The sequence below is a fragment of the Petaurus breviceps genome, unplaced genomic scaffold, assembly GCF_028583685.1.
Source record: "Petaurus breviceps papuanus isolate PSGF00001 unplaced genomic scaffold, PetGlider_PUasm1.0 90849, whole genome shotgun sequence".
NCBI classification, from domain to species: domain Eukaryota; kingdom Metazoa; phylum Chordata; class Mammalia; order Diprotodontia; family Petauridae; genus Petaurus; species Petaurus breviceps.
Genome location: NW_027187361.1, coordinates 12,011,653 through 12,036,535, shown reverse-complemented (window position 1 = coordinate 12,036,535; position 24,883 = coordinate 12,011,653). Strand labels below are relative to the sequence as shown.

The 24,883-nt window shown below is 38.5% G+C and overlaps 1 protein-coding gene and 1 pseudogene across 8 annotated transcripts in view; both read left to right on the top strand.

The window, feature by feature from the left end:
• The first annotated feature begins 8,588 nt into the window (after positions 1 to 8,588).
• XG (Xg glycoprotein (Xg blood group)) overlaps positions 8,589 to 24,883 on the top strand; it is a 55,444-nt gene continuing 39,149 nt past the window's right edge. For 2 of the 8 annotated variants that reach the window (XM_069072861.1, XM_069072863.1), the window contains exon 1: positions 8,603 to 9,167. In XM_069072861.1, coding sequence (XP_068928962.1) covers positions 9,107 to 9,167 — 61 coding nt within the window. In that variant the 5' untranslated portion in view covers positions 8,603 to 9,106. Of the gene's footprint in view, positions 9,168 to 24,883 lie in introns of all 8 variants that reach the window. The other 6 variants (XM_069072859.1, XM_069072860.1, XM_069072866.1 and 3 more) reach the window with 6 other exon arrangements.
• Positions 9,175 to 13,739, top strand: LOC138149682 (sorting nexin-7 pseudogene; annotated as a pseudogene).

Below are 24,883 nucleotides of genomic sequence, written 5' to 3'. Positions count from 1 at the left end.
TCAAGGGATCCACTTTTTTTTCATGATAGATTCTCTGAGATAATTTCTTGTCTAGAGATGTCAGAATGAAACAAAAGACGTAGATTTTTACAGATGTCGAGTTTGAGACTAATTTCTGCCAGTTTCCATCTTGCTTTACAAAATGAGGCCATCAGGGCGGCAAAGTAGTTAATTATTTTAAATTACATATCAGACACTTTTACAGAGAGTTTAGTGATTTGTTCTCGATAATGAAGTGCCATAATTACAAGATTCATCTCTTAGGATACCCTACCATTTTTCTTCAGTTCCTCTTTTTTGTCATTTTTTTTAAAGCAGCAGATTACATTAAATGAAACCACATTCAATAACATTTTTTAAATCCTTATGTGTAACAGCATGTCAACAAGATTTTGAAGTGAATGCTACTTAGTTCCATCTTGGTTCAACAAAACAAAATACAGACCACATACTGGTGGAATCAAAGAATGGGGACAGATCCCTTTGTTATCCTTGACATTACTGAGTTTATTACCAAATATACATATTTACCCTTATCCTCAGAAATGCCACATTTTGAAATGCTGCTGTGATAATTGTCTAATTCCAGGGTCCATATCAGATGCTTTTTCCAATCTCTATCCATTTATGTATGAAACACTCTAAATTTCCAGATTTCATTTCCTTCAATCCTATTAAAGGGAGGTCCTTCCTGACAAATGTTCTTCTCTAAAAGAATAAGTTCAAGATCTCTTACATTAGCCATGGGACTTTGAAAATCTAAAAAGTGCTTCATGATAATAGTAGCTAATATTTATGTAATACTTCACATGTATTTTATCATTTTATTCTCACAGCAACACAAAACTGTAGGTGCTATTATTATGCTCATTTTATACATGAGGACAGGCAGAGGTTAAATGATTTGCCATGAATTTCATAGTTAGTAAGTAGAGGAGATCAGATTTAATGGAGGCATTTCTGATTCTAGGCCCATCCCATTATCCATTGTTATCTAATTGTTCATCTTCATCATCGTCACCATCATCATCAAAAATATGTTCTTCTTAATAGACTTCAATATTTGTGGAACATTGTATTCTTTCGTATAGAAGACATCAGCGTACATGATCTCAGCAGGGTTTATCATGAAATAATTAAAATGAGATCATTCCTATTCTCCTTCTTTCTATTGCTTATCTCTCTCCCCTCTCCAATAGCTCACACAACATGAAGGCCAAGAGAAGAGAATGGAATTAAGACCCTAAATGCTTCTACCCAATTTGTATCCATAACACCTCAGAATGAAAATTTTGCCAAAATCATTTTATTGGTAACAAAGAATTCAGTAGAATGTCTGTTCCTTGAAAAGACTTTGAAAAAAAAAAAGAAAACAGACTCTGAGTTTTGTTTTTTTTTTCATTTTTAATCTTTATATTCTCAACACACAGTACAGTGTCTTACAAATAGTAGACACATGGTTGTTTATTTAATTGAATAGAAAGAACTGAACTAAGAAAGAAGTAGAGAGATTAGGAGAGGGCAATCTGGTATTAATTTATTTGAAGTGTCAAGGTGAATTTATTTTTCAAGTATTGGTCAACTAGAAGACTAGCGATAAAGTCAGACTTTAGACAATGTTTAAGGTTTGCAAAGCCCTTTGCATATATTATTTCATTCAATCCTTACAAAAACCCTGTGAAGTAAGTGCTATTATTATTCTCCCCAACATTTACCCATTTAACAGATGGGCAAGTTGAGGTTGAAAGGGTTTAAGTGATTTGACTAGGATCAACATAATTTGTAAGTATCTGAAATAATGCTTTTTCCCTTAGTCCAGCCTTTCATTTTATTTTTTCTATGTTATACATACTTGTAACTTTTTCTTTTTACAAAAACATATTTATTTATTTGTTTGAAGTAAAGAAAGCAAACTGCATTTACTTTTAAATCAAACCACTAGAAAGATATGAAATAGACTTGAAACACTAAACAGAAAAGCTGTTGATTGCTGTAATGGAATTGTAAATTTTAAGATCTTCCCTGCCCCTAGGCTAAAGTGCACCTGGAGCCTGGGGGGGGAGGCTTGTTTTTCAGTAGATACTTCTTGATTGGCCAATGAGTCAATAAGGTTGTTACATTCTCTGAGAGAGGAGAAGGCTTTATAAGCCCTGATGTGTAGCTTTGTTTTGGGGCTCACTTTGAGAAGTGTTCTGTGATTTGATCTGGATTCTGGGAAGCCGTTGTTGAGAGTCCCCAGGCTTTGAAAAACCCAGATGTTGAAACCCAGATGTTGATTTGGTATGGATGTAATGGTTGGACAGTTTGGAAACTGTCTACTTGATCTGTTTCTCTGTCTTGATAATTCTGTCTGTATAATCTGAAGTTCGGGATGCTGACCCTTTCCCCCTGAACTAGGTAAACGATACATGTTTGACTGATTAAAGTAAGCCTGTTAACCCATTTTGAGTTGCTTTCCTTTAACAAAGCAGATCCAAGAACCTGTGTGGGCAGCCACCCTGGGGACACCGGGGTGCTTGCTGCTACAATTGCATTCAGTAAGAAGTTACTATTGAAAAAGAACAAGATCTTTTTCAAAACAATGCCTGGTATTAAGATGCTGTTCAAAGCTTTAGCCAACGCTTCCTGCACTCTGGGGAAGCAAAAGTTCTCCCATGCTAAGGGCTCACCCCTCAGAAGTTCGAGTTGTCTTCCTACCCTTTCCCAAGGTCCTCTCCTCAAGTTGTTCCTGTTGAAAAGGGCAAATCAGAAGGGCCAGGGTCAGGTTTCACATGTTTTTTCTGCTTCAGGAAAACTAATTTTGCACTAAACCATTCATCTACCATTCTTCTAAGCAAAGGCTCAAGACTGTCCAGCATTTTAAAAAGATTTTCTTTGTCCTTAACTCAAAACTGTTTCGTGTTAGTCTCAAAAAAAAAATTACCTCAAGTGTTGCCCTGCAGTGCCTTTCCAAAGGGCAAAAAGAGGCAACCCGAATGGCAGGCCCAGAGAAGCCAATGTGAAGGAGTCACAGCTTCTTGTGCTTGGTGGGAGATTACCCTTTTGTGCTCTTGCTTGGTGTGCCAGCTGAAAGCTGGTGGGAGCATCGTCCTCCTCAAAGGAAAGATCACCAAGCTGAGCCTCAGTTTTCTAATCCAAAAATCCTTCTTTTCCCAGACTTCCCTCTGAATGCCAGGTTCTTGTACTGAGGAGAAAAGCACAACCGTATTTCTCTTTTCCAGTCAGTAGTGAACTCATAGCTGCTGCTTTATGGTCTATGGGAAGTGGTTCAATCAGGTGGATGTGAAGTTGGCGCCCAAAAGTGGGCGACTACCTCAGCACCAGACAGGAAGTAGGTTGGGCCAAGACCCACTAATACCCATAAATCTATCAGCTTCCAGGAATGGAGTACTTCCCAACCAGCTAGAGGCCATTACGGATTTCAACAGGCAGAATAGTGTCAACTTCACTGATGGGAGGGTCTAGGTACTACCGTGTTTCCCCGATAATAAGACACTGTCTTATTATTTTTTTTTGGAAAGCAAAACACCAGAGGGCTTATTTTCAGGGGAGGGCTTATGTTGTCCTGCCTCAGCTCTCCTCCGCAGCACTGCTCTCAATGGTGCCAGCAAGCAAATCACTGGGGAAGAACAGGATGACGTGCTCACTGCTGCAGCTCTGATTGGATGCAGCTCGGAGCGTGGCGTGCATTTCACCCGGGGGAGAGGGGGGACGGTGCATACAGAGGGTACCGTAATGTAGGGTGTAGCACAGGGGATCACCTTCACTACAGTAGCAATCTCAATAGGGCTTATTTTCGGGGGAAGGCTTATTTTAGAGGAATCTTACACAGTAAGGGGAGGGCTTATTTTCGGGATAGGTCTTATTATCGGGGAAACATGGTATTAGCCCTCCTTGCTACCAGCCTCAATTTCTTCATTCTTAAATTTTCTCTGTAAGCTAAAACTTTCCACATATGTTTACAAGTAGACCTATTCTCCCACTCTATGGCTGCTGACGATGACTTTATTTCACAATAGATGCATCTTCTTGGTCGTGGTGGGGATGATGCTCATGGGGTCAACACATTTGGTCACCCAGGGCTCTAGCTGCCACTTCACCTGTTCCTCCTTGCTCCTGGCATCCATCATGTCCCTGGCTTTGTCATTGCAGTGCATAGTTCAGAAATTCTCCAGTTCACTGTACTTCACCAGGAAAAAAATGTTGAGCGTGCACCCCCAATATGTGTATATTTTATTTTTATAAATTATAAACATGTGTCTGTGTGTATATATTTATATATATAATGTATATTTGTATATATACACACATAGACATATACTTGTACACAATGAAAATGGAAGGTAGGATAGAGTTCTCATTTGCCTGGAGCACAAAGCATACTTTCCAAGGAGCTTCTACTGTAGTCACTATGTATTCTGAGGACAGGGCAAGGGCCTATGTGTGGGAGAATTTTCCCAATGACACCGACATAGCTATTGTTGTGGGTGCTTAGGTAACAAATGGATTATAACTGCTCAAAAGACAGGTTTGAAGTGAAGAAGACAGGAGCTTATGAAGCAGGTGGGGGTAGAAAGGAAGATCTATCTGCATCCAGACAAAGAACTGATGATGTATGTATAGAATGATTTTATACACACACACACACACACACACTTGTGTCTAATGATAGTCCTCTCTAGGGTGGGAAGAAAAAGGGGAAATAAATTAACATGTAAAGTTTATTCTATATTTAAAAGGATAGCAAGTTGTACATAATAGATTTGCAGTTTCACATGCAATCATTTTTTTTTTAAAGCAATCGGAGTTAAGTAACTTGCTCAAGGTTACACGGTCAGTTATTTCTGGGTGTGGTGCTGAGTGTCTGAGCCCAGATTTGATCCAGGTCATCCTGACACTGGAGCCAGTGCTCTTACTCGCTGAGCCACCTGGCCGCCCCTAACATGCAATCATTTTTAAAATTAAAATTTTAAATTTAAAAATATGGTGGTGGCTAGGTGGCACAGTGAACAGAGCACCCGAGTTCAAATCTGGCCTCAGACACAACACAAAACTAGCCATGTGACCTTGGGCAAGTCACTTAACCCCAATTGCTCTACCTTCTCCCCTCCAAAAAGCAAGAATAAAAAATTATGAAAAGATTTTAGTCTATTAATTAAAAAAAAAATAAAGTAGCTTGAGAGCATGTAGTAAAGGTGTATTCGAGAATGCAGGTTAGGTGTGGTTGTGGAAACATGTCTCATTACTATTGTAAGGAAGGTGTAGGGTTCAACCTGTCTTTCCATCCCCTTATTGGTGGATCACATCCCTTAAAATAATACCACAAATTCCCCTGGGGGCCCTCCAGAGCCACAGGCCCTTGGAAACCACTGGCCTAATCAAAATTATTGATTTGGAATTAACATAGTGTGCAGAGTGGCAATCTTTTTTTTTTTTTTTTTTGTAGTATGGAAAGCAAGGCAACTGGGGTTAAGAGACTTGCTCAAGGTCACTAATGTTGTTGAGTGTCTGATATAGATTTGAACTCAAGTTCTCCTGACTTCAGGGCCGGTGCTCTGTTCACTGCACCACCTAGTGGCCCCCAGCATCTTGGAGTCAGAAAGCCCTGAACTAAAATTCCTCCTCTGACCCTTATTAGCAGGTTTGACTCTGGGCAAATCACTTATGCTCTGTCAGGCTCAGTTTTCTTGTGTGTAAAATGGGGGAAATAATATCATCTACCTGACTTATTAATGCAAGGATCAAATTAGAAAATATATTTAAAGCACCTAGCAACTGTTAAAGGACTGCCTCGGTGTGTTGGTAAATGTTTAACAATCTGTTCTTCAGGAAAAAAATACACACACTACACTTTTAAATTTAATCTGCATCATTAACATTTTTCCATTACTGTTTTTTGCAGTGAAACTACAAATCTATTATGTACAATTTCCTATTCCTTTTAAATATATAATAAAGTTATGTAAATTTCTTTTTTCTTTTTTATTCCTTCCCCTACCAACCCTCAAGACGGCTACCACTAGAGGTAAATATATATATATATATATATATGTATATTTACACACACACATACACACACATATATACATACACATATATGTAAAATTATTCTATACATACTTCTATTTACAGTTCTTTCTCTGCACGCAGATAGCACCTTCCTTCTTATGTCCTTAGTAGCTAATTTGGGTATTTATAATAGTCAAAATCCCTTAATCACTCAAGGTTGTTCTTAAAAGAGTATTGTTGTTACTGCATACAACATACTCTTAGTTCTGCTCACTTTACTCTGCATTATTTCGTGTAAGTCCTTCCATGTTTTTCCAAGATCATCGAGGTTATCATTTCTTATAGCACAGTAGTATTCCACCAAAATCATATACCACAACTTGTTCAGTCTTTCCCCAACTGATGAACGTCCCTGCAATTTCCAGTTCTTTGCCACCACATTACTTCTTTAAGTCTAGACAGTCAACAGAACAATGAAGCAAGCCCAGATCTGTCATGTTTGCCTCCAAGGTGTAAATGCTTATGTTAAAAATGAACAGTCCAGATTGAGTAAACCAGTTCCAGATGGTCCTAGGATAGCCCTGGATGTCAGTCAGTCAATAAACATCCGTTAAGGGCCTGCTGTGTGCCAGGCAATTGGCCAACAAGGTGTATTAGGCATCATTGTTGTCCTGAGTCACATCGATGCCCGATCTGGCTCCAAAATACCTTTCCAGCATGGTAGCCCACGCTTCTCCTGCATGAACCCTCTGTGCCAGACAGACCGATCTATTTTTTTGTTTCCCAAATGTACTCTCATGTGTGTTCTATTTCTCTCCTATTTCCAAGTCGATGTTTATGACATTGCATCCTTCTAAAATATCCTTCTTTCTTCTCTCCTTCAAGTAAAAGCCTAAATTTCTATAAGGATGAACTAACCTATTTCCCTCTTCTGAATTCTTAAAGAATTTATTGTGTATGTCACTTATAATCATGTAATATCTTGGGTTTTTTTGTTTTGTTTTGTTTTTTGGAGTGGGAAGGCAAGGAGATTGGGGTTGAGTGACTTGCCCAAGGTCACACAGCTAGTAAGTGTTAAGTGTCTGAGGCTTGATTTGAACTTAGGTCTTCCTGACTCCAGGGCCAGTGCTCTATTCACTGTGCCACCCAGATGCCCCCAATGTCTTGTTTTGTTAGAAACCTTGGTGGCTTGGTGGATAAAACACTTTCTGGGCCTGGAGTCAGAAAGACCTAATATCAAATTTGACCTCAGACACTTACTAGCTATATGACCCTGGGCAAGTCACTTAACTTCTGTGTGTCTCAGTTTTCTCATTTGTAAAATGGGGTTAATAATAGCACCATCTTTCAGGATTGTTGTGAGGATTGAATAAAAATTGTAAGGGGCAGCTAGGTGGTGCAGTAGATAGAACACTGGCCCTAGAGTCAGGAGGACTTAAGTTCAAATCTGACTTCAGAAACTAACTGTGTGACTTTGAGCAAGTCACTTATTCCGGACTGCTTAAAAAAAATAGAATTGTAAGGCACTTAGCACAGTGACTGGCACATAGTAAGTGCTATGTAAATCTAAGTTATTGTTAATTATTATTGTTAATAGTTGTAGGACACTAGGCAAGTCACTTAACCTCTGCCTGCCTCAGTTTCCTCATCTGTAAATTGTGGATAATAATAGCATCTACCTCCCAGGATTGTCATGAGGACAAAACATCAAAATATTTGTAAACAGCAAAAAAGATTCGCTTTTCAAATCTAAAAGTACTACGTAAATGCTAACTATTCTTTTTTTTTTGAAGTTCATCTAGTGAGTTTAATTGTGATTCAATTTGAATGAACACATTCTTTTTAAACATTTATTTATTTACTTTTAGTTTACAACATTCAGTTCCACAATCTCTTAAGTTTCACATTTTTTCCCCTCCCTCCCATAGCAGCAAGTAATCAAATATAGGTTCTACAAATCCCTTCATGTTGAACGTTAGTCATGTTGTAAAGTATTATAACCAACGGCCTGAACAATGAGAAAGAGGGTATAAAGCAAAACAAAGCACAAATGAGAAAGAGTAAATCGTGTGCTTCAATCTGCAGACTCTGCAGTTCTTTCCCTGGATGTGGATCTCCCTTTCCGTCATGAGTCTTTTGCAGTTGTCTTCTAACCTTGCATTGCTGAGAGGAGCCCAGTCTATCCAGGTTAGTCATCACACCTAAGATGTGTCTGTAATTGTGTACAAAGTTCTCCTGGTTCTGCTGTCCTCACTCAATGCTAACTATTCTTGATATTTAACCTTTTTCATTCATGTGTATCATAATAATCTCCTTAAAAGTAGGATCCAATTTCTTACCTGTTAGTATCCCCCAGGGTAACTGGAAGAATACAAATGCATGTAAAAACGAGCTCAGTATGATTTGCTGAATGAACTCATGAAAATACAGAAAAAGGGAAGCGGAGGCGGGGTTGGGGTGCAGCGCACACTCCTAAAGTCTCTCCCAGCTCATATTCTATGATCCTAATAGCATCTGAAGTTAGATGAGGGACCAGGTTTCTGCTCTCCGAGTTCTTCCCTCAGGTGAACGTTGAATCACGTGGAGTTTTGCAAGCTACTTATGAACTTGTTGTGTGTGCTCTTGGTGCGGGAAAACCAGCTTCTTGCCATGTCTCTAGGGTAAGTGCCTTTGAACTTGGAGTGCCACCCCTTTCCAAAAGGGAGGCAAGTCATAGGAGCAGGCTATGCCAGCTTCCAGAAGCCCCATTTTCTCATTGGTGCTTTGATGACAAGCCATGGCATCCTATTAGCCCAACCTGGCCGACACCTCATACTGAGAAGCTAATTACCCACGCATACTTTGAACATGCACATACCTGTGCCTCCCTTTCTTCCTTGGCTAGCTGGACTTAGAATGTTCCTGACAAGTCGATGAGATTTGGGTGAAGGCAGAATGTTGCTTTCGCCAATGCTCCCTATTTAAGGAACTGTTTAACACGTAGCTCACCCCTTCCCTCATATCTACACTTGAAGACTAGACATCCTCAAAGGAGGGAGGGGTTTGAATATTGTTTATTTGGAATGAGCAGCTGTTGAAGTTTCCTCCATCGAAGACCATGGAAAGATGGCAGAAAATCTCCTTCTTCATGCTCCTGTACTTTCTGATTCACATTCAAGGTAACAGGTGTGATACAATTGGGGGGGGGTGTTTGTTTAGGTGTGGACTTCCCCTATGTAACTTCTTTTCTCCATTCTCCAAACCAATATCTAGCTAGTGCAATATACCAATTTGTAAAAGTCTCGGTAAAAAAAAAAAAGAGAGAGAGAATTTATTTATTTTATTTTTGGTGGTGGGTGGAGACCAAAAATCAATTAGAGAACTAGGAAATGGAGCTACAAAATGTATTCACTAAATAGCAAGAGATTGAGTTATATAATTGAAAAAAATCTGTTCTTTGGCCCTGAAATAAATAAATTTCCATTTCAGTTACAAATGGGTATATATTCTGCAGTTATCTAGATGATTCTGTTTTTGTAATTTTTAATCACTTCTAATTGCTTCTAATTGAAAATGTGTATGCTCATAGATGATTTGTAGCACTGTATTTTAGCATGATTTATCTGGGAGATGATGGGATTTATCAAAAGTTTCATCTTCTAAAGCCTGTTCCCAAGGGATCAAACAACAGCAGCTTTTATTTTCACGCTTTAAAATCTTCCAAGAGGGCCGATAGTGGTCGTGGCCACAGCAGCAGTAAATGGGGAGAGCCCCAGAGGTCGCCCTGGGGCAGTTGTCCTAGATGCTAGACTCAGATGAGGATGAGGATGACCTGGAGGTCTTCCAAAAGGATGCTTCCCTGATGGACATGAACTCTTTTAGTCCTTTGATGCCGGTATCCTCTTTATGCATGATAAACCAATGCAAGTTTGAAGATGAGCCAGACTTGATGCACCTTTTCATTACAGTTGATCTGGAAAGCCATATTACTACAATTGAAACTTTCATCACTTACAGAGCTACAACTAAAACATCTCAGGGTGAATTTGATTCTAGTGAATTTGAAGTTTGAAGATGTTATCAGGATTTCCTTTGGTTAAAGGAAAACTGGAAGAAGCATACCCCAGCCTCCTTAGTCCTCCTTTGCCTGAAAAATTCATGATGAAAGGCATGGTGGAATGGTTTAATAATGATTTCTTTGAAACTCGAAGAAAGGCCCTGCATAAATTCTTCAATCGAATTGCTGATCACCCGACTTTAACTTTTATTGAAGACTTCAAAGATTTTCTTACTGCACAAGCCTTTGCACAAGAAACAAGGTCCTGGATTGCTTAGCAGGATGGGGCGGGCAAGTCAGAGCTGTAGCACCCTCAGTGAGAGGCATTAAAATGTCCCAGATGAGTTCACTGAAATGAATGATTATGTGGGAACGTTTAGCCAGGAGATAAACTTAATAGATAAAGTATCTCACAGAATTTGCAAGGAAGAAAAGGACTATTTTGAGGAAATGAAGGAATATGGACCAATCTACACCTGGTGGTCTGCATTGGAAGAGGATCTGGTTGACTCCCTGAAAGGTGTGGCCAGCTGCATTGACAAGTGTTGTAAGGCCACTGAAAGACAAATATTTGACCTTTCCAAGACAGTGCTATGTTCTTTGTAACAAAATATTACTGGGAGTTATGAAAAGAGACCAAATTCAAGCAGAACAGGATTCCAGAGTTGGAGATCTACAAAAAGGCTGAAAAGCAGTTGTTTACAGAAGAGATCAGAAAACTTAGAAGATAAGGTAGAATGTTCTGAAAGTGGTTTGGGAAAGATGGAAACAAAACATGGGAAATAATATCAAGTTGGCATTTATAGATATGATTGAGAAAAATATCAGCTACTATGAACAGTACCTTGCCACATGGGAGTCTTTTCTTACAACTCAAACCAATCTTCATATGGGAAAATATCTGAAGGTAAACCTTGGACATACATAAGGACTTTTTTCCTAATCTGGTATCAATTAACCAAAGACATTATTTATGGGGTAGGGTGCATTTAATATAACCGGGTAAAAATGCGGTCACTGCATCTGGAAAGCCAATGATCTGAAAACCCAGGTACTCCAGGGTTCTCACCTGCATTTTAATCATGATATACATATACATACATACATACATACATACATACAGATGGATATATGTGTTACATATATTAGTTTTAATTGTTTTACTTCAAAATTTTTGTCTGAAAGTACTTGCATATGGCAATCTTTTTTCTCAAACATTCTGCAAATGGCATAGGACATTTTAAATAGGTTATAAAGGCTTGATTGAATAAAAAAAATTAATAAAATCATTCAAGAGGTTTTCCTCCTTGGAAAGCCTTGGCTTTCAGGATGAAATGTCTCTTACCTAGGCATACATTTTCCCCTATTCTTTTTATTGTTTGTTTTCTGAAAGTATCTTAGCTTATTTAAGAAAATTGTAATGATTGGAAATACATTAAGCATAAACAGTGAGGATGTTGATCAATTATAGCAAAAGTTTATTAAGCATTTACCATATGTAGAGCGGTGTGCTAGGTGCTAAAACTGATTGAAAGTTTAGATGGGATGTGGCCCCCTTTTTCTAGGACCTGACGGTCTACTGTGAGGATAAGATACATCACAGATATAAAAGTTTAGTGCAAAGTACTGCAAACTAGAGCCCAAGGGCCAAATCCTTTGAGCTATGAATAGTTTTGACATTTTAAAATGGAGTTTAAAATGTCGAAACCATTCTTAACCACCAGGATATACATAAATGGGCAGCAAGGAAATATAGTTTTCTGATCCTGGCTTTAGTTCATCAGGGTTACAAATCCTAGTGATATGTGAAGTCTGAGTCAGAAGGTGGTGACTGATTAAGAAGATTAGGAAAATATCAAAAAGGTGGTGATATGGGATATGGGCTTTAAAATAAAGGTAGGAATTTCATAACTAAAAGAAGGAAGAACTGGGAATCCTAGGCTTGCTTAGGGAACAACTGGTCCAGTCTGTTGGAAGAGTAAAGGAAAATAATGTGAAATAAATCTGGAAGAGTAGAGTGGCATCAGATTTTGAACTACGTCTTCTAACTCTGTGGAATAAAAGGGGAGTAATCACCAGAAAGTGACAGATACTGTTGTTAAGGAGTTGGAGATTACTGAAAGCAAAGGTTGGCTTGCTTTTGCTTAGTTAAAAAATACTATATTAGTGAGAGTTAGTTGTTTATGAATTGCTTTCACCCTGGGAGGGATATCTGATTGACTAGTCCAATGAGGAAAAAGCCAAGGATTTACTAAAGAGTTATCTTTATAAACCCATCCCAAAGGAATCTCTCTGCCTGGAAAATTTCATAGAGAACCTTCAATAAATCCTTATTTTATATGTAAAACAGTATTTCCAAGTTCCAGTATAATAGTTTACTCTAACAGTAATATATAGTTCACTATGTTATAATATTACTATGTAATAATATTAATAGCTCATATATATGTAGCACTTTGAGGTTTGTGAATTACTTTTGGATAGAAGAGGTTGTTGGTAATATTTTGTCTTTGTTGTTCAGCTGTGTCAATCATGTCTGACTCTTTTTGACCTCATTTGGGGTTTTCTGGGCAGAGATACTGGAATAGTTTGCTATTTCTTTCTCCAAATCATTTTATAGATGAAGAAACCAAGACAAACAGGGTTCAGTGACTTGCCCAGGGTCACACAGGTATTAAGTATCTGAGGTCAGATTTGAACTCAGGTCTCCCTAACTGCAGGTGGGGTGCACCGCCTAGCTGCCCTGATTTCCTAATTAATAGCAAATTAGTGGGATACATATTCTGTAGGATAGGATAAGCCCCAACCTACCTTTCTAACCTTTTTACACAATATCATTCTTCCTACACTCTATGGTCCAATCAAACTGGCTTTCTTACTGTTCCTCACTCATGACAGATGGCGATCTGTTATCTCTGTACCTTTGCACTAAATGACTTCCATATCTGGAATTCTGTGACTTCTCGCTCCTACCTCTCAGAATTATTAGTTTCCTTTAAGTGCTACCAACTCAAATACCATAATCTCCATGAATTCTTCCTTGATCCCCACAACTGTAAGTGCTTTCTTCCTCCAAATTACCTTCTGTTCATTTTGTCTATATTTTGTAAATAAATATACAAATATATGTACAGGCTATGTTGATTCCCTTGGTAGAATGTAAGGTCCTTGAAGGCAGGGACCATTTAACTTCTGCCTTTGTATTTCCAGCACTTAGCATAGCATTGGGCTCATAGTAATTAATAAATAAATATCTGTTGGTTGATTGACCAAAATCACATTTTTCAAGGCTGAACAGAAACACTTGGTAAAGGTCAGAAAAAAAAATCACACTATTGTCATTGTTCACTATCCTTGAGAACTATTTTTTTAAATGGGTCATGTACACTTTACCTGACTTTAATTCATCTTGCTTCTCAAAACTGAATGGACTTGAAATGATATTGAACAAGAAATGGGTTTCATACAAATTTGAAAGGAAATGAATTTAACAGCAGTTATCTATGTTCTGAAACAGTATCTAATTGTGTTTGTACAAGAAACTGTACTCAGTAGCCATGATTTTCCATAGCATAAATCCAATTTTTGTATTGCTTTAGTCTTCCATTCAGCATTTTTATAGTTTTCCCCCCTCCCCTAAAGTTACTAGGGCATAGAGTTGCTCTATGAATGTAATAATAATAATGATAATGATAATAATGATAATATCCTTACCTCTCATTAGTCCTTATAACAGCCTTATGATGTTTGCTGTTGTGGGAATCAGAATACTTAATCAAGGTCACTTCATTTGCCAAGGGTTGCTTAGTCAATCACCAGGGAAGCCTAGCCAGAAGAACCAGCTGCATGATCTTGAAAGGCATAAATTGTCTTATCTTATTGAGGCTCCAGGGTTAGCATCATTGACCCAAATTGAAATACTGTGTATTAGTTTTTACCTTTCTATAATTTTATATTAAATCATGAAGACTTTGTGGTTTTGATCGTTATTTCATATAGATTGATTTTTATAGAATGTTCCCAATAGAATCAAGAAAAAAAAAATCACAGGACTGAAATCAAATTTTCCTCTAGAATTCAAGGTCACAACACTTTTCTTATTGGCCATGGGTTCCTTCTAAGAAGATGAGGACAGAAAATAATTACTCCTCACACTCTGTCATTGAAATATATATAAAGACTATGGATCTTCAAGGTCATTGTAATGAAGGATGTATTCTATGTCTACTTGACTAAAATGCTCTTACGATATCTTTAAAACACCTCAAGTCGTGATAAAAGGTTTTCTTGGCAACAGCTGAGCAACATTACTCAGGCCTACGCATCACAGTCAAAAATACTTCCAGCAACATTTGTTTCTCCTGAGCTATTCAGGACAGAGAAGGAGCTATTAAAGTCTTTCCCCCCCTTCTTTTCTAATTCTTCTATTACCATAAGCCACACCCTTGGCGTGTGCACCTTTGACTACTGGATGCGACTGTTTCAGGAAGTGCTTACGTGCCTGATGACTTTGGTTAGATTGTCTAAAGTTGCTTATCCTTTCCAAAGAGTGATTGCTGATGAAGCAGTTCAGTTTAGAGGGGAGTCAGAGCACTCATTCTCCAAAAACCACTCACCATTCTCTTTTAATGCCAAAACAAATGCAAACACAAAATTGTCATTCATCTTGCTGCTGTCAGCAGAGGCCACCTTGCTCTCAAGTGTAATGGGGAGTTCTTATGTTGGTAAATAAACACTTTCTGTAATTGGGTTTTATTTTGCTAAGACTGGAAGAAAAATATCCAATTTACTTGAAATCCAGTGCCCCCCTTCAGAGCACAGTAGGCTATGAGTCTCCACAGAGTGTTGCAAAGTGGTAAACAGGGTTCTAAACAGAGAATAAAAGCTACTAGGACATCAAGCAGTCTCTACAACCTTTACTGGTGGTGTTCACTCTGGAGGTCAATTGAATCTCTGGGAGATGATGACACCCACATATCTCGAGGTTTCTGTTCCCTGTTCTCTGACGTGGCCTTAGGATCATGGGATTTAAACCTCAGAGGTCGTCTAGTCCAACCAACTGATTTTACAGATGAATGAACTGAGCCTAAGAGACAGATTAAGTGAGAAGCCCTAGCTTACCCAGGTAGTAATTATTAGGACTCAGGCACCCTGACCACAAAGCCAGGACACTTTCCACCTTGCCTTTGTACTGGCTTGCCCCATACCTGCAATGTGATCCCTTTTGACTCCCTCTTCACCCTTGCCTTTTAGAGTCTCTTTGGGATTGTCATCAAGTGACACCTTCTACTTGAAGTCTTTTCTGATTCTGCTATCTGCTAGCTCTCTTTCCTCCCCCCATTCTGATTTACCTTGTGTCTATCTTGTTTATACATTTAATATACATATTTAAGCCCTTGCTAATTTCCTAATAGAATGTAAGCTCCTTGAGGGCAGGGACTAGTTCATTCTTACATCACCTTAAACATAGAAGACACTTAATAATTGCTTATGGATTGACCAGAGTTGATTGATACATCATATTGCTTCTCTACTATCAACCTTTCCGCAGAGTGAATAGTGGCTTTTGGGGACCTCCACATTTGGGAAAACTCTACTGGAATTCCCTGTGTCAGCTCCTAGTGTGTCATGTGGTGGTGGTCACCAAACCCTATTTTTCTCTCATCAGCATTTAATCGTAATCACCTCCTGCCAAGCTGAGCTCCCCACCTCCTACTTTATCTTCAGCAAGGGAATCATGCTTTCTTTCCCCTTCTCCCTTGCTCTACTTTTTTGTTTAAAGGATCTTTACTTACCCTAATAAGGAAACCTATAGCAGGATGTTACCACGTTACAGAGATCATAACCACTAATCCTGGTCTTCCCTGCATATGGACAGGGAAATAACTCAGTCTTAATACTTCCTGGTTTCCTACATCTTGCTGAATGAACTTTTTCTTTAAGCTCTTGTTTTCAGTATCAGCCCAGTCCTATCTAGGCTGGAGGCTGGATTCAGCCCTATGCTTTCAAGCTAGGGTAGTTTGGCAAGATTGCTAGATGTCTCAACCCTCCTAGAACCTGCTCCCCAACCTTTACTCTGGGTGTGGGAGCCTCAGGCTTTCTGAAGGTATGTCCTCTCTGGCATTTTTAAAAAACCTATCAGGTTATCTCAAAAGGATCTTGTTTTCTTTCTTTATTTTCACCCTTCCTCTCAATGGCTAGAAGTGACTTGACACCATGCCCTTGGCTGTGGCTCCTTTGAATGGAAAGGCTCTTCTCTACTTAACCTCTAAAGTCTCCCCTAAGATCTATTACAGTGGAAGTATGACCAATACTGATGAAATAATAGATCTTTCAAAGTAATAGTAACTAACATTTATACAACATTTTAAATTTTAAGTAATACCTCATTTGAGCTTCAAACCCTGTAAGTTATTATTCTTCCATTTTATATATTAGGAAACTGAGGCTCAGAGAGGTTACAGCTAGTCAGTGTCAGAGATAGAAATCTGAACCCAGGTTTGAATGCCAAAAGCCAGCTGTCCCTATAAAGAGTTAGAAATAAACTGAATAGTGAATCAAATTAATGTTGATTTTTATTTTTCTTTAACTGAACACACAAACACAACCAAACAGCACAAATAGTATGTAAACCAGTTTGGACTGTAATAGAATCTAGGTCTTTTTTCTAAACAATTGAATCAGTCAGTCAAGCAATAATCATTTATTAAGCACATACTATGTACCAGATACTGTTCTAAGTACTGGTGATACAGAGAAACACAAAAACAGTTCTTGATTGCAGAGAGTTCACATTCTAGCAGGGGCGATGACATACAAAAAATCTACGCACATGCGAGACATATACTGGGTAAATGGGAGACGATGTCAGAGGGACAGAACTGAGGTGGGGCTGGGGTGAAGTGGGGCACCTTTTACAAGGTGCGATTAAGTCTTCAAGGAGGCCAGGGAATCCAGGCTTTGGATAGAGAGTGAGACAGCATTCTAAGCATGAGGACAGCCCAAGAAAAGAGGCACAGGGTCTAGAGACGGAGCTTTATGTTCAAGATGTAGCAAGCAGGTCAATGTTGCTGGATTCTAGAGTAGAGACATTCTAGAGTACTCTAGATTCTAGAGTACCTCTAGCAAGTCTGAGGCTCCCATTTCAGCTGAAATTCCTGCTAGAGATTCACACAATTCTTAAGTTTCTTTATAGAATCCTTGAAAAGTCCTGCCAATATAAGTGTAAGATTTGCAAAATGATTTATTATAGTCATGTGCCCAACAACGGACCATAATGGAAAGGATCTAAATTGATAAATTTAATTAATTAAAAATAATTCAAATTCAAAAGTAATTAATTAAAAGTAATTCAAATCCCATGGATAAAAATGACAAACAATTGTTGAAAATGCAAATACTTATTAAGAAGATGCTTTGGACATATAAGGGGAAGGTAATTTTTACATTGGTTCTCAAATTTCAATTGATACTGAATTTGAATATAGTGACATGAATAATTCAGATGTAAATAAACATTAGGGTAACTAAGTGTCTCAGTAGATAGAGGGCAGGGCCTGGAGTCAGGAAGACTTCAGTTCAAATCCAGCCTCAGACACTTATTAGCTGTGTGACCCTGGGCAATTTACTTAACTCTGCTTGCCTCGGTTTCCTCATCTGTAAAATCAGCTGGAGAAGAAAATAGCAAACCACTTCAGTATCTTTGTCAAGAAAATCCCAGTGGAATCACAAAGAATTAGACATGACTGAAATACAAAATGAACATTGGGTTGCTAACAAATTCATCTGGCAGAAAAAAAAATATTAGTAGCTATATTTTTTACTTCTTCCCTTTTCTCCTCTGAGCTTTCAATAGGCTATCCTTTTCTTCCCATACAAACTAAATAATTCAATGAAAATTTATGGGTTGGTTATTCTCACAGTTTCATTTGTTCACTATATTTTTCCCATATAGTTTTGTTCTTTATTTGTTAGTGGGAGCTTTCAAGGCTTCATTACTGGTAGCAATTATCCCACACTTTGCAAAATTCCTTATGATCTCAGTTGATTAGTAGGGGTATAAGTATCCATCACGGTAATGAAATATTCTAGTAGGAAGACTTTGGAATCTGACTTTAACATAATTTTGTTCAAGGTATTTATGACTTGGCCTCTATCCAGAGAAATTTCATTGTTGGAGGATCCAGAAAGACTAGTTTCACAAAAGTGAAACCCGATTTTGTCAGAATTCAGTTTTATTAATCATACCGAGGAAGCACTAGCTAGTGTCAGGAGAATTTTGAGCAAGAAGACGGGTTTTAATCTTAACTTAATCATTTATTAACTATGGCAAAGTAATAAACTTATTAATTTCACCTCTAACTCCACTGAGTTTGGAAAAGGAGGATGCTGGATTTTAATTCATTCAAGAAACATTTATAAAGCATCTATAAGGAGGCTGGACTTGACATCTTCTCAATAACTACACACCAAAGTTCTGAATTTATAGCAAAGAGAATCTATTCCATATTATTGTTTCCTGGAAGAATCTCTGAGGTCATTTTTTTATCCGTCAATGAACATAAAGTATCTACAACACACAAGACACTGTACTAGGCACTGGGGATAATATATATAAAAACCTTCAATGTAATTTTTAAAACTAAGGACAAAAATCAAAGGTGCCCTGCCTATTCCAAAATAAAAAAAAAAAAAGTTGAACAAGCTCGTCTCTCCCTTTCTCTCCCAGAGTGGAAGCCCAATGACTAATTGCTCAAAAGTTTATTCCACTACTAGCTTTGTTTCCAGCTGAGACCAGTTCATGGAGCCTTAGGCAGCTTGGTTGGTCCCCTGCTCCTGGAGCTCACCATATTGGTGCCAACGTTAGGACAGACATTTGATTGACATGGCCCTCTGCATCTCAGAACTCCTAAGTTCAAGAGATCTGCTGTCCTTGGCCTCCCCAATAACAAGGATCACAAGACCTCTGTGGTGTTTAAAAAGTTCAAGAGACATTATTTTGGGGTAATTTAATAATTTTATTAATAATGCCAATATGTTTGCTAATAAAAGAATGGTCATTTGACTGTCTTTCTCTTAGACCAAAGATAATCATGGTGGTGGACTCAGGCCTATATGTTTTTTGGAAGAGAATTGTTCCTGAGGGTGTCAATCAACTCTGATTGGTTAACAATTCATGAGAGAATGAATATTACAGTGAGGGACTGAACCTATTCAAATGAACTCTGATTATGTCATTTACTTTTGAGTTAACCCCAGCCTTGGGCAATCTATTCAAATTATTTATTCCCATCCAAAACTGAGTAGAACACTGAAAACTGAGTAGTTTCCCCACCTGGGTTAGATTTGTTAAGATCTGTTAAGAAAGTTAATCCAGTATCATTATCAGTAATGTCCTTCAAGAGAGTGAACTTTTGAAATCAGGACTTTAAAAACGGAAAACTGTGGATCTCCCCGAATCGTTGTTTATTGATAATCATTTTTCTCACCTCGTAGTGATCTTTATATAAATGTTAACTATTATTATTAACATCATTATTATTATCCTTTCTGAGTCTCAGTTTCTTCATCTATAAAATATGCAGGCTGGAATAAATGATCTCCAAGCTTCTGTCCAATCCTGATGAAGTTTATATTCTGATGATATTGTATGTCAAAAATCAATAATGATCAATAATGCAACAAAACTAGTTGAGAAAATATTTTTATTTCCTTTAGGAATTGAGGAATCAGAGTAATAGAAGGACTCGATTCCAAAGAATGTCAACTCTTTGTGGGCAGGAACTGTCTCACTTTTGTCTTTGTACACTGATATCTAGCCCAGGGTCTTGTATGCAGTGAATTGGATAAATGTTTGCTGAATTAAATGATTTGTTTAATTGATCAAAGATCACTAAGCTTATTGATGGAAGACAAAAAGAACAGGATTTGGTTTCCAATTCCCTGGCTCTTGATCTCAGCGGCAACACAGACTCTTGAAGTCAATTTTTAATGACTGGGGTTTATTTCAGTACCTCAGTGGTCTTCCTGATGCCTTCTTGTTGACTAAAGTTAAACTTTTTTGCTTGGAATTCAAGGCCCTCCACAATTGAAACTCCTATCCTTGTCCATCTTTGCCTTACAGTATTCCTCTATATTTACTATAGAACTTACAGTCATATGAGCCCTCTCTCTACCCTATCCCCCCAGCCCCCCAGCCCTCCCGCCCCCCCACCCCCCCGCCCCCCCGGCCCCCCAGCCCCCCCAGCCTTCCAGCCAGAAAACAACAACAACACAACAACAATGGTGCTCTGCGGCACCTTCATGCCTTTGTCTATGTTCTTGGCTACCCTAGTAATCTCCCCCCAACTCTCTTTTCTTATTGCATCATCACTCACCTTTTAAAACCCAATTAAAATAGAATCTTTCATCATGATCCTCCCTGATCCTCCTTGTCAATAACCAACCTCTTGAATGCTCCTATTTTAGTTAACTGTTTTTGTGTCTTATGAGGAAAGAGAATAAGTGTTTATATAGTTCCTACTATCTGCTAGGCATTGTGCCAAGTGATTTTTGCAAATATTATCTCATTTCATCCTTACAATAACCCTGGGAGGTAGGTGCCATTATTATCCTCATTTTACAGATGAGGAAACTGGGGCAAATTGAGGGTCAGAACTAGGTTTTATTACTCTCTGAGATTATTCATTTTTATTAATCTGTGCCCAGAGTCACACAGCTAGGATATATCTGAGGCTCAATTTGAACTCAGGTCTTCCTGAGTAGAGTCAACTAGAGTTGTGCTCAGTGTCCCACTGTTAGTTGCCTCTGGCAGGGAGTAGAGAGGATTATGAGGTGAATCCCTTCTTTGCCCTGCTATTCAACCAATAAAACCTGCAACAGAGCAGGAGAATAATAGAAACTGAATTCCAGAGGTAGAAGTCTCCTCATTCATCACCTAGACTAATGCTATCGCTAAGAAAAAATATACGAAAAATATAAGAAAAAATAATATCTATCAAGAAAAGATAGTGGATAGAAGACTGGTCCTGCAGCCACAATGACCTGAGTTCACATTACTGCTGTGTAATAACCTTAACCTCTGAATGCTTCAGTTTTCTCATCTGAAAAATGGGGAGGATGGTATATATATGTCTATATATGAGGTATATATATATATATATATATATATATATATATATGAGATATATATATGTCTATATATGATGGTATATAACATGTCTATATATGAGGGTATATGGGCATATGAATACATATGTGAATGTGTTTATATATGTTTACAAGTATACATAGGTAGAGGGCACAGGACCAATTTAATGGGAAGGGATGATACTTAAAAGGTGAAATTAAGAGGTGAGAGAGGAATATAATGAGAGGAAATGGGGAGAGACAGAATGGGGTAAATTATCTCATATAGAAGAGGTAAGGGAAAATGGTTACAATGGAGGGGAAGAATAGAAAAGCGAAAGGGAATGGATCAACCTTATTCTCATTGAATTTGGCTTAGGGAAGGAATGACATACACATGAAATAGGGTATCTCACCCTACAGGAGAGTAGGGGGGAAGGGAATGAGAGGGGGGATGATGGAAGGGAGGGCAGGTTGGGGGGAAGGGAAGTTGGAAGCACCCACTTTTGAAAAGGGACAGGATCAAAATAGAGAATAGAAGAAGTGGGTGGTGGGATAGGAGGGAGGGAAATGTAGTCAGTCTTTTACAATATATCCAGTATGGAAATATTTTGCATTAGCTACACATGTACAATCTATCCTGAACTGCTTATCTTCCCAGTAAGGGTGGGTGACAAGGGAGGAAGGGAATGAATCTGGAATTCAGAGTTTTAAAATCAAATGTTTAAATATATATACTCTCGTCAATATTATTTTACATGTAACTGGGAAATAAGATATACAGGCACTGAGGCATAGAGATCCACCATGCTCTGCTGGAAAGTCGGAGGGGGTATGGGAGAAGATAGGGGAGAGAGCAGATGGGGGGGGGGATAACCAGGGGGATCACTATTTTGGGGGGGGGGTGTGGGCAGGGGAAAAACAGGGAGAAAATCTGTAACTCAAAATCTTGTATAAATGAATGATTTAAATCAGAAGTTAATAAAGCATGATTTAAAAAAATAAACAACAAAAATAAAATAAAAAAATAAAGTTGTGAGGGTAAAGGTGAGGTAATATCTGTAAAGCATTTGGCAAACCTTTATTAAAGCAATATATAAATGCTGATCATTATTGTCATCGTCACCATCTTCGTTAAAAGAACCAGGATATGACATTTCAGATAGGTAGTTTGAACAACGCATACCGTACTGCCTGTGTAAGAGCAGTGGGAGGTGGCCCGAGGTCGGGGCTGTTGTTGAAGCTTCATGAAAGAAATGGGACATAATCTGGTTACATAAAGAAGACAAAAAGCTAAATAAAGCTCCTGGAGGGGAGATGCTATTTCCTTTTCCTTTTCTATCTCCAGCACATAGTACCTCCAATTACTAATCAGTACTTAATAAGGCACAAACAAGCAGAGACAGCTAGATGGCATTGTGAGTAGAGACCCTGCCCTGAAGTCAGGAGAATGTGAGTTCAAATTCTGCCTCTGACCAGACACTTCACCCTTACTAGTTGTGTGACACTAGGCAAGTCGCTTAACCCCAATTGCCTCACCAAAAATTAAATAATAAGGCACAAGCAAAAGTATGGAAGGGAGGATGCAGAAGTTGTTTGTTTATATGTGTATAACAATAATAGCAATAATAATAACTCAAATTTTGTGCTCTTCTTTCCTACACACTATAAATATACTACGTGAGCCTGCTTCCTGATCTTCATATAGGTGTTTGACCACCCTCCCCCCTACACACGCACACACACATGCACTGTAGCAGCAAGCACCCCAGCATCCCCAGGGTGGCTGCCAACACAGGTTCTTGGATCTGCTTTGTTAAAGGAAAGCAACTCAAAATGGGTTAATAAGCTTACTTTAATCAGTCAACTATGTATCATTTACCTAGTTCAGGGGAAAAAGGTCAGCACCCCGAAGTTCAGAATATACATACACAATTATCAAGACAGAGAAACAGATCAAGTAGACAGTTTCCAAACGGTCTAACCATTACATCCATACCAAATCAATATCTGGGTTTCATCAACATCTGGGTTTTTCAAAGCCGGGGGACTCTCAACAACGGCTTTCCAGAGTTTCATCTGATCAAACCACAAAACACTTCTCAAAGTGAGCCCCAAAACAAAGCTATACATCAGGGCTTATATAGCCTTCTCCTGGCTCAGAGAATGTAACAACCTTATTGACTCACTGGCCAATCACAAAGTATCTACTGAAAAACAAGCCTCCCACCCCAGGCTCCAGGTGCACTTTAGCCTAGGGGCAGGGAAGATCTTAAAAATTTGCATTCCCATTACACACACACACACACACACGTATGCACACACCATACAAGGAATTCTAGCTTCTCTGAAGTCCTTCAGAACAAGAAACCTTTTCGAGCACTCCAGTATGAGATTAATTTCCATTTACACTCGTTCTACCTGTATGTACATAGTTATTTGTTATGCTGTCTCTCCTATTGGAATGTGAGCTTCTGGAGGGCAGGCACGTACTTTGCATTCCCAGAACTGAACACAGTAACTGGCACATAGAAAGTTCTTAATAAATGTTTGTTGACTAAAATTTTGCAAAGCATTTTTACATATATAGTCTCCTTTGATCCTTACATTATCTCTAAGATAATATTCACTAATTCAGTGTCAATCCACAGATGAGGAGATTGAGTCTCAAAGAGACTAATGGATTTACCCAAGGTCACTCAATGTGCTAAGTATGTGGGCAGGGGTTCAAATCCAGATCCTCCTGACTCCAAATCCAATGCTGCTGTCTCTTACACCTGACACCTATTTTCCTGTGTCTTATCTCTAAACTTTAATCTCCTAAAGAACCTACCTACCTTACTGATCTGGGTTCTACAGCAGAGAATTATTAAATTGCAGATTTAAAGTTGGAAAGGATATTAAAGGACTCGAAGTCCCATCCCCTTATAGGTCCTTAATAAATACTTAGTGGATTAAAGCCTTAATGAATGTTAATGATAATGTAACCAGGTATTCTGACCATCCAGATCCTTTCCTCCACCCATAAGAACATCAGTCTGAACATGTCTGAAGATGGTAAAATATTTAAAATATTATTCAACATACAGGAAACCTGGGGTTGAGTTGTGTGGTCCCTTAGAAGGTGTTGTTTCAGAATCAATGCTTTCCTTCCAAAGTAGCAGCATCTGTGATTTTGGTATTATCTGCTGGTCTGTGTAAACATACAGAGCCTCAGCTCAGATCAGGAGGAATGGCGGTGCTTCCACATTTCTTGTAGCATGTATGAATAAGGTAGCCATCTGCTCCACCCAATGTGACTCATAATCACATTCCAGTTCCTTTGCCTAAAATTCTCCTAATGATTTTCTCCACACCCCACGCCAATCCCTACTTGTTGAGTCTCTCTCGGCTATAGCTTCAGACTTTCATTATTTATTTACTGAGGAGGTCCTAAATCATGGGATTATATCCCAGTTTTACCAGCAGGAAAGGACTTCCAGGTCATTTTACATGCTTATTCAAATTCATATAAGTAATCAATCAATCATTCAACATTTATGAAGTACCCACTATGTGCTGGGATACAAAAAAGGTAAAAGACAGTCCCTGCCCTCAAGGAGATTCCAGTCCAGTTAGGAGGGGGGGAAACTATATTCAAACAAATATGTACAGAGCAAGGAGATCTCTCTCTCTCTCTCTCTCTCTCTCTCTCTCTCTCTCTCTCTCTCT